The sequence below is a fragment of the Mchenga conophoros genome, linkage group LG5 (assembly GCF_057382185.1).
Source record: "Mchenga conophoros isolate Kocher_MC1m ecotype Shallow Benthic linkage group LG5, M_conophoros_male_GT1.1, whole genome shotgun sequence".
Classification (NCBI taxonomy): domain Eukaryota; kingdom Metazoa; phylum Chordata; class Actinopteri; order Cichliformes; family Cichlidae; genus Mchenga; species Mchenga conophoros.
The window spans coordinates 5,003,390-5,014,424 of record NC_140530.1 but is presented as its reverse complement, the minus strand read 5'-3'; the positions used below and the strand labels follow the sequence as shown (position 1 = coordinate 5,014,424).

Genomic DNA, 11,035 nt, shown 5'->3' with positions numbered 1-11,035 from the left:
GAAGATGCCGGAGATGTTTCACCTAAAGCAGGGAACTACCTCAGCGGTGAGACAGCAATGATTTTGAATCATATCTGCGGTAATATTTTTTTTACATTCATTGCACCATATAAAGGAACACAGCAGTAGAGAAAAGGGGATGGGCTTCATTTATTGATTATTTATTGGCAACAGCGTTACAGGCGAAATGAATGCATTTTAATGCAATGGCCTAATATGGGTAATAACCAACAACAGATTGCTTATGAATAAAAAAGTATATCACATTCTGAAAAAGCATCACATATCAAACATTTGTTCCCTGTGTTCCATTTTGCAGTATCACACTAACTGCGCCAAGTCTCCAGGCTCGTGACTTTAATAACATATAAAAGTCACTTGCAGGCCCGTCCTCTCAGGTCCTTATTTTCTTCCCTTTTGCATAAATCCATGCAGGACAAGTGTGGCTTTGCATGTAACTTTGGGTCAGCAAAGGCAGACAGCACACAAACCCCGAGAAGAGGTGGAGCTATGACGAGACTCTTAAAATCCGAAGCTTATTCCTCAACTCACTGCCAAGGTGACGAGCTCCGCTCCTGACAAATAGCTCCGCGCTTCACACGCAGGGACCGGGCATGAACGCGGCAGGATTTGGGAGTTTTGGGTCAAAGTTTTGCTTTCGGTTCCAGATTTCTGCTCCACATGGGATCAAATCTGGACAGAAGTAGAGCGTAAGAAAAAACAAACACAAAGAAAGAAAAGAGAAAAAAAAGAAACCAGGAGCCGCAGGCGCACAGAAAAAGTCGGCAACCTGTACTCAATACTTGCCTTGATCCTAAATCTGAGGATAACTTTGCCCACAGCGTTGATCTTCGGACTACAGCAGCGCAACAGAGGGAATATGAGTTCCGGCTTGGGCCACTGAAAGGGAGTGATAATCGGGTAAACGCGCTCCGGTGACCGACAGCCAGATTATGCAGCATCCTTTGGACATGGGGGCGCATTACTATCCTCCGGATGTTCATGCAGACCACAGAACTCATCGCTACAGGAGTTTCATGATAGAGGAGATCCTCACAGATCACCCGGAGCACAAAGTTTCGGCTCCGGCCGGGGAGCTGCTTAAATTCGGAGTACAAGCTCTACTCTCTGCGCGGCCTTTCCATAACCAACTGGGTAAGGCAAAAGATGGATGAGTCTTTCATAGCGGTGTGGAAAAAACACACCGGGATAATACACGCATTAATATTTAATACAATAGCGAAATATTCAAAGGGGATTTCACATTTAATTACAAATGTAGGCATGGGGGAAATGTTTCCTTTCTTATCGCTGTTTTTAAGTAACACTGTAAACAAGAAAAAGGCAGGCGCATTATGAAAATGAATTACTGTAAAGTTTTTAAATAATGGGTTTTATCTGATTAAGAAACAGAATATAACAAAAACATATTAGAAGCTTAAATGAGTTAAAGCGTGGATCACCGATGAGATTCATGTTAATCTTAGCTCTTCTTTTGATGAGCGCTCGGTGACGGTATCTAAATATGATGGATCAATATCTAGAAATAATAATAATAATAATAATAATAATAATAATAATAATAATAATAATAATAGTAGTAGTTTAGGGTAGAACTGCATTTGCCTTTTTTCCAATTCGAGTCACAGAACGAGAAAGACTAATTTCCTTTCCCGATTATTAATAATAATTTCAGGCCTCTTTAATATTCACAGTAGCTACTCCAATTTTAAAGCTTGAAGCTGTGCTTTGTTTCGTTTAATGTTCACATCATGTGACCTTTAACCTTTGAAAACATGTCTAACGACAATAACACAATAATACTGACGCCTTATTCTAACCTTCCACGCTTATAATGTTTGGTATCAGAAATAAGTAGAACTTAATCGTATCTACGTCATTCATGCTTTTCTGTCCGTGTGGCAGCAGCGCTTTGAAATCTGCTCCAGCGTGTGCGTGCTGTCACATGCGTCCTCTGCAGAAAACACACGATATTAAAACGACTTTTCGTTTGCGGGGAACTCATTTAGCCTCCGAGAGCTGCCCACCTTAAACGATCAGGGAATCGATTTTAAAGGTCCACTTGTAGTTTACGCCGTTGTTCCCCCCTTGGGTCCCCACTCCTCGAAAACATCGAGTAAATAAAACCAACTCGTTTTGAAATCTGCTCCTCATTGCCGTGGGTAATATGTTGTTTCCTTTCCCGGCCATGTTCACAGTGCTTAAAGCCGACCAGACGAGCCTCCTAAAGTTCCCCATGTCCCCGCTGTCCTGCTCGCTGGGCTCCCCGCTCCTGTCCGCGGCCCCGGGCCTTCAGGTAGGCGCAGCGTCCCACCACCTGCCGCTGGACCTCCACCTCCGCGGGAAGCTGGAGCACGGAGCCGACGCAGGCAGCAAGACCAAGAAGGGCCGCCGCAGCCGCACCGTGTTCACCGAGCTGCAGCTGATGGGCCTGGAGAAACGATTCGAGAAGCAGAAGTACCTTTCTACACCCGACAGGTGCGCAGGAAACCGCCGAGGATAATGGCGATAAAGACAGCTGCTTTCCCGGGACTTACTGTAGGATTTATTCCAGCCTGTAACCTGCAGACTGCTTCACAGCACTGCAAAACTTCTCTCACATCACTAATTCATGTCTTTATTATCTGTTTCCTATTTGCATTGAAACACTGAGTGTGTGTTTAAACGAACGAACCTCGTCCAGCTTTTAATCTAAAACTGCTGCGTTAACCTGGCTGCTCAAACCACACCTGAGCGCTTTCACGGTGGCCGGTGGTGAGAGCTTCCATTTGATCTGGGTCGTTCCACCTTTAGAAAGCTAAAGCGAAATGAGGCTATTACAAGCTGCAACAGGTAGCAATAAAACCTCATTATTATCCTGGTGACTTGATGAGGTCTTTGGAAGTGTGGTCCACACTGCTTTCTTCTTCTTCTAATGATATGTTTGATTTTGTGTCTTACAGAATAGATCTCGCAGAGTCTCTCGGTCTGAGTCAGCTCCAAGTGAAAACATGGTACCAGAACAGGAGGATGAAATGGAAGAAAATTGTAAGTTGGCTGGACTTAATACAGTCTGTTTAACATGCAAGCTCAACGCAAAAGTAAAGAGATGCTTCTGCTTTCCATTCTTTCAACGTATCCTGATGGGAAATGCAGTTCAGCGGAATAAATTCAGCAGTATTATTTTATTTTATTTTATTTTTTTTTTTTTGGGGGGGGGGGGGGGGTCCTGCATTGAATATGTTGGTGTGCAACTTTGTTAAGGACGCCAAATCGCATGTATGAGTCACCGTCTGTACTCTGAGGCTAAAACCGAGTTTCTCCCGCAGGTGCTGCAGGGCGGCGGCCTGGAGTCCCCGACCAAGCCCAAAGGTCGCCCTAAGAAGAACTCCATCCCCAGCAGCGAGCAGCTCTCTGAGCAGGAGCGATCCACCGCAGAGGCTGACCGGCCCGATGGCTCCAGCTCCCACTTAGAGAACGCTCAGGAGGAATGACCAGCCTCTTTATCTATGAACCTGTGGGACGCTCAGAGTGCCTGAAAAAAGGGGGATTTTTTGCTGGACCGTACGGCCACCTGGTGCAAAAAAAGAAAAGAAAAAAAGAAAAAGAAAAAAAAGCCCTACAGAAACCTAACGTGCACGAGGCGACATCCTCCAGCAGCCCGGCGTTTTTGTGGCATTCCCTCGTGATGCTGCTGTTGAGGAGGGGACTCAAATATTTGCAGTAGGTCTAACTCTTTATATTCTAAGGATCAGCTCTCACTTATCTGTCCTGCATTCCCTTTGTGTAACTTTGCATTTGATTAATTATTAAATATATTTTCACTAAGGCTCTTCTCCGTTTATTGCAAAGGGGGCATGGTTAAAGATAAGCGTGTCGTCACCGGCCCCGCGCGGCCCTGTTCACACGCGCCTAACATGGATACATATCTGCACATTCAGACAAGTTCGCAGCGATTCACCAGGCTCCAGATAACAGAGACGGGGGCGTAAAGGCGCTCAGGTTTAGGACTAGTTGCTGTTGACCTGCGTGTCCTGCTGTGGTAATGTCATGATTCCATGTAGCAGCATTGGGGCTTCTCTTTCTTAATCGAAATAAAAATATGGATTTATTTAATGAGGAGTTTTTGGGGGGTGAGAATACAAAATAGGTCTCCTTTCACATATCAGGGCCATTTAGGTGAATGCGAATACAGGAGAATATGTTACAGTATCGTTAGCTTGAATTTATCGTGAACATGTTAATCAGAATATATAAAAGGTAATAACTTGACAGATCTGGACTGCACAGGAAGAACCACTGCGAAATAATAATAACAATAATAATAATAATAATAATAATAATAATGAAAACATGAGGTGAGAAGATTATTTCTTTAGCTTGTTATTAAAGACAGTTTTCCCTTAACGCCTCTGTGGCAATAAAACGAAATTCTGATCTCAGTAAACCAAAGCTGAACGATAACAGTGAACAGATAAAGGTTTACTAGTAAAAAGTAAATACATCAAATAAAAATGCCGGAATATGTCTTCTGTTACTCTCTTTACTCGCAGACCTCATATATATATATATATATATATATATATATATATATATATATATATATATATATATATATATATATATATATATATATATGGATTTATTTAATAGTAAAGCTATCCTCATCTATCTATATATATATCTATATCTATCTATCTATCTATCTATCTATCTATCTATCTATATATATATATATATATATATATATATATATATATATATATATATATATATATATAGATAGATAGATAGATATAGATATATATATATATAGATATAGATATAGATAGATAGATATAGATAGATAGATAGATAGATAGATAGATAGATAGATAGATAGATAGATAGATAGATAGATAGATATAGATATATATATAGATAGATGAGGATAGCTTTCATTAAAAAGCTATCCTGCTGAACACATTATTACTTTAACGCGTAGCTGATCGGCGAACTATTTCGAATACGTTTTTCTTCTTTTCTTCTTTGTTGTGTTGCTGTCACGTCGGGGGCCTAATCCCGTATTTTCTAAATGTTCATTAAATTAAATTAAATGTTCATTAAAGCCATACATTTCTATGCATTTCTAGCTTTTTCAGCTGATCAACTTGAGAAAAACAAACGCTGAATTGCGTCTTTAATAAAAATAAATGCTGAGTTGGAATTGAGAATTCCGCCGGAAATTCGTCGGGCTCCTCGCATTAAACACTCTCAGGCATCGGTGCATCATCACAAACGCGGGCTCTCTCATCACTCTCATCATTAGAACTGTGGCGTCTCAAAGCTTCACTGCCTCTAAATACAAATGCTACATGAGTATAAAAAACAGTATTTTCATATTATTATTAATAATAAATCAGGTTCAATTTTTTGACTCAAAGTTATAGTTCAAAGGTTTCCTAAATAGAAAAAAGACAAAGCGAATGTGGAAAACAGCACAACAGGCACATTTAAGTAATACTATTAGCTGGGTGGTTAGCTAAAAGTAATCAGTGTAAAATAACAGCTGTAGGAAACAGCTAAATGTAGTAGATGAACAGGTAAAAGTAATGGATAAAGAAACAAAGAAGAGTGGTAGAAATGTGGCCTAGCTGAAATAGCTAAGCAAATAGAAATAACAAACATTACGAGTTAAATATATAAATCCTACTGAATAAATCCTACAGTAAGCTTATATCTTTGTATCTATATCCATATCTATATATCTGCATAAATAATTGTAACTTCTTTTGCACCATAAACAGTGGATATTAAATAATCTACTTTGGAATGGAAAAATACACAACACTGTTTGCTCTGATGTTATTAAATGGATTTTAAAAAAATCCTATTCAGATTTGCCTGACAGCGTGGATGAAAGGGTACTTTATTTGATCTGTTTTTGCGTGTGTTATGATAACGCTGTTAGGGTATATCATATTTTTATTTTCTGGAAATATTCTAATAGTATCTCACAGGGAAGCTCACATTTATCCTTGGAAAATCCAGCACTGTTTAGACTCAGACTCATAATTCTATTAGTATGCAGCAGGAATACTCCAGGCCTAGTTATTTAAACAATACCATTAAACAGGATAAAATGTGTGGTTTCTTCAGAGGCCATTGCAGCTACAATATCTTTTTTTTAATACACCTCATTTTAATTTGCTTAACAACTTCCCATGTAATTATCACAAAACAGTAGTTAATGACTTAAATAGAAGAATAGACTTTTAGCACTTTATATAAACATACATTACAGACATGAAACGCACACACACTCTTGAATGGTTTTACACTGAAAATGCTGGAAAATGACTTTTAAAACTTTTAGTATTTCACATATTCTGGGTCTCACATCTTTTGCCAGAGGGACAGATCTGAGACCACAGATAGTGAAAGTGTACGTTTATAAGGAGTCTGTTTTTCAATTCTATTCAAAACTTTAAAACAAAGAAGTAGAAGAAATATTTGTCGATGTGGCTTATCATTGGAGCATGAATGGTAGCATTTATTTTTATGGTAAAAGCAAATAATACCGTGCGCACTAAAAGAGGTCTAAAATAACATTAAAAATAATAGATGGCATGAATTTTATTTGACAACAGCTCACACTTTAGCTGAATTTATTACGCTTATATTCATGCTTTTCATTACGCTATAAAACGGCCAATTGAGTGTGTAAATGAACAAAATAGATACAGCTGCAGGTTTTACTGGTGCCTAACAAGTGACTCCACAGCACAATAATATTTTATGCTGGATAAGTGTTTTATTTCATTAGATTAGATGCACATCTGTTTGTTCTCCAGTCTTGAGTTTAAGACATTTGTCAAGAATCAAATGCAGTGAGATAAATTACTGTCATGATGAAGCAGTGTCAGTGCGCCTGGAAGTGCAACACTTTTCCTTCTTTGGAAACTCATTAAACAAAGACAACACACAATGTACTGTAGCAACATATATATGCTTATATTTAAAAAATATATATATAACAGGTATATTAGAGAGACACTGACACCATTTGAAAAAAAATGTTTTTTCAATACAAATACAGATCAAAATCAGCCAATCACAACTCATCAGCCCCCACTTGGACAGTTTAAACCACTGTCTAAAAGTATGGCTTGCATCAGAAAGCATACGCAAAACTGCAACTTGATCAAACAGTTTGTTAAAAAACAAAAAGCAACGACAACAAAAGCAGTTCAAACAACCAGAATAAAAGGTCAATTTATAAACATTTATACAAATATTTATAAAAATGTATAAAAATAGGTCAAGTTTGCAATTTGACCTATTTTTATATGCCTGCTCCTGTTTTTAAGCCAACTTCCACAAAAACTCTCTGGGCCTGATGACCTTGAAATGTTGCCCTTGGAAGAGCGTGGGATCAATAAGCAGCTGGATCATAATGTTGCAAACACCAGTGGCTCGTGTGTGTGTGTGTGTGTGTGTGTGTGTGTGTGTGTGTGTGTGTGTGTGTGTGAAGAACAAAGCCCAAAAGTCGAGCTCGTTTACTTCAAAGGAAATGTGTCTTACACCCTGTCGTCAATGTGAAAATTAAAGGTCTGAATCTCCCAGTTAAGATAAAAAACACGAACATGTTTAGCAGTTCCAGAATCCCCAGAGCTCATATCAACACACATTACACTTAAGGCTCTCCTCTGCAGTGGCCACCCCTCCGAGCCTGCCTTTGTTTCTGTAAGTTTACGGAGCGTGGCGCAGACGCTACGTGCAGCCGTCGGTGTGCAGCATCACACCTCCTGGAGTTGCAGTGGAGAATTTTTAGAAGGGTGCCACTGTTTACAGACACATTTATTTACTCTATAACTCACTGATTTGACAACGTAGAGCAAGAAAGTCAAACTTTTCAAATCTCCGCTGGCCTGGTGACGGGGAGGAGGAAGACTTATTGTGAGGGCTTTTATTCACAGAGTGCAGACTTGTTCGCTGTGGAGCTCTTACTCTCACAGTGAGGAATTTTTTGAATCCTCCCTTCAAATATAAACTTGCCATTGCTTTACATTTCAAAGGCCTTGTGTTATTAATGAGAGGATACATTAATCAGTAACCCAAGTGCCATTATTATAGGCAAGCCCATTTCTTCATGGATGCATTGCAGTATGGGAGTCTCATTACGTCGAAAAAGACCCACATACTGAATTTATGGATGGATGAAATAACTGTGCAAGTGTAACTGTGAAAGCTTGTTCTTAATATTATTAGTTAGTGTATTAGTTTCAGTCTGTTGATGCCTCTAAGGCTTAATAAACTCTCTTTATTCATTTTTCTTTGAAAGAGATGGAATCCAGATTCTCGGGAGTCCTGCTAATCATCTGGGATGTTTTTTTTTTTCCAAAGGGCACCTTTCCTTTACATTGTAGTCTCAGTTTTCAGTTTCACCCAAAGATCCACAGCTGACATGGACATCTGCAATCCCCCCTCCGCCATCGCACAGACACACACACACACACACACCGCCACCACAGTCATCATCATCACCAAAGCAAATGGCTAATCAGTCCTTACCCGGGATGTCAAATTTATGTCAGGGCCTAATCATATGCAGATTAATGACAGGTTAACCTAAACAGCAGAGCTGAGGTTGGCAAAAAGGTCCCAGAAAAAAAGGAAAGAAAAACACAAGCACATTTTAGAAATGCATTTGTTAATTTGTACATGCTGCAAGGTGAATGTGTGAGGTCGCCTCGGCTCCACGGTGCAGATAAGACCCAGAGCGGGCTGGACGACGCAGGCCTCGTCCACGTGCACGTTCCTCTCTCCTGGGCTTTGAGAGGGGGCCGAGTGTTGGACAGCAATGACTTCCGACATAAATTACAATCAGGAGGAAGAGTCGGCTGCCAAGAATCTGCAAATTCGGAACATCCATATAATTTAATCATTAAAGGGACCCTTTGTGGTGGCACGATAACGCTCCGATGCAAGCAATGAGAGGTTGACCCCAATTTTTATCGAGCGGGTGTTTATGGAGTCAAAAGGTCCGTGCTTAGACGCAGCACAGGCTTGGGGGTCTTGGACCGAGGGGGTAGGGGGAAGTAGCCGCCCCAACCACGCACAGGAGAAATTCTCCACGATTAAAGAGCCCCTGATTAATCTAACGTATGTGCCAAAACTGCACATGCAGCGTATGATCCCAATTAGCCTGAAACCCAACTCTGTGCAGGCCCAGCTCCACATTAGCTCTGCCATTCTTCTCTTTGTTTTCACTGGACGCTCCCTGACAACATGCCTGTTCCACATTACATCTGCTGAGACAAATCTAACTGAAAGATGTTGATATTGACGGCAAGATATGTTGTTGTATCAGTCAATATATGGACTGATAGAAATGCGAGCGGGGCCGCTTGGACGGTAAACAGTGAAGAAGCCAACATGACTCCACTCTGTGATAGGACTGCCATTTTTTACAGATACTCTCATAGTCATTAGGCATAATGTTCTAAATATGAAATGAAGTAATTACAACATGCTGCTGTTGGTCGCCAGAGGATCTGACAGTTAACGAGCCAGCATTCAAATTACACTTGGAAATGATTAGTAAATAAAAAAAGGCAAATTGAAAAAGTTTGTAAGATAACACCACGACCACAGTGGAAGCAAATGAAATTGTTTTTTTCCTCTCAGTTTTCTGTGTTGAGAATCTAGACGTGCACTGCAGAAGTACAGCATCAGTTGATACAGAGGTTTTTACCTCTTAACCCGTTGGTTAGATAGTGGTAAAGTCAAAATAAACAACCTTCTGGGAAGAATTTGGTGTCCTCACCAGCAGGCCCAAGAGTGATTTAACAACAGTAAATGATACGCTCTTCTCTGTCTAACAGTGACATGATAAGTCATAATAATTGACCAAGTGGTTAATTATTATTTTCAAACCATCTGCGAAGATTATCTGGAAAGCAGAAATAGTGATTAGAAAGCTTTCGAAGGTTTTGGTTAATAAACTATGTGTAGCATAGATGTAGGTTCATTTGAGCATGTGCGGGTTCTTCCCTGCAAAGGAATGTCTTCATTCTGCCGTTCTGTAATGCTTTGAAATAACTGTTCTCACTCTTAATCTTCTCCCTGCTATGTCACTATGAGTCTCCTTCCCTTTTTCCGCTTCCCTGATTCCAGACATGAGTTGAAGGCTATGTCTGCTATCAGGATACACACCGCTACCTTACCTTCGAGTCGTAGCTAAGTTTCCTTCCAGCAAGAAGAACCTTTTTCTTCTGTCCACATTGTATGTTGGTGCTTGGTGGTGGTGCTAACTCTCCTGTCATCTGCCATAAAATCCCAGAGAAAGAGGTTGTGTAAGTGATGTAAGTGAAGTGAACAATGTAAAGAAATGTAGAATAACTAGAAACAAATTCTTTCTTTCCTTTTTTTTCATGTCTTAGTTTGAGGACGGCTGTTGTTGTCATCACTGCACACACATCTGATTATTTGGTCCACTGCTATTTTTCATTTTCAGTAGACCCTGAAGTCCCATTCTTAAGGTGTATTGTTATTTAGTCTGTTTCCCAAGTTTTCCACCTCGACCCGTAACTTCACTGCTTTGGATCAGTCTCACCTCTCTCATCAGCCTCATTTACTGCAGCACAAGGCAGCTATTTTTGGTGGAAACGCTCTAAAAGTTGACAGTCCAACTGCAAATGACAGCCAAAGTTTTCCTCTAATCCCAGTGGGTGGATGCAGGTGGCAGCCCACCCCAAGCCTGCTTCTGTCCAGAGAGTTATTCCTTCCTTGTGCTGACTTATGGGAGAATTGTTGGTTTGCTTGACCCTATAAAAAACATTTAGCAGGAGCTCAAAACCGAGCTAAAAGGATGGTCAGAAGACTCCAAATGATGTTATCTTAGTTTCTGATGGTTAAGTTTCCCACCTTATATAGTGATATTTGGTCGGTGCTGTGATGAACGTTGTACCCTGTGATCATGGCTGTTTTACCCAAATATCCTTTTAACTTGTAAAAATCCTGCGTCAGAAACAGTATTCCCACGTAGCTGGAT

General features: G+C 40.2%; 1 protein-coding gene across 1 annotated transcript; it reads left to right on the top strand.

Annotated features, from left to right (window-relative positions):
- The first annotated feature begins 542 nt into the window (after positions 1-542).
- barx1 (BARX homeobox 1) lies at positions 543-3,829 on the top strand. The gene is made up of 4 exons (XM_085275500.1): positions 543-1,155; positions 2,220-2,499; positions 2,964-3,048; positions 3,330-3,829. The coding sequence occupies exons 1-4, from the start codon at positions 954-956 to the stop codon at positions 3,492-3,494; spliced, it is 732 nt and encodes a 243-aa protein (XP_085131626.1). The 5' UTR covers positions 543-953; the 3' UTR covers positions 3,495-3,829.
- The last annotated feature ends 7,206 nt before the right edge of the window (positions 3,830-11,035 follow it).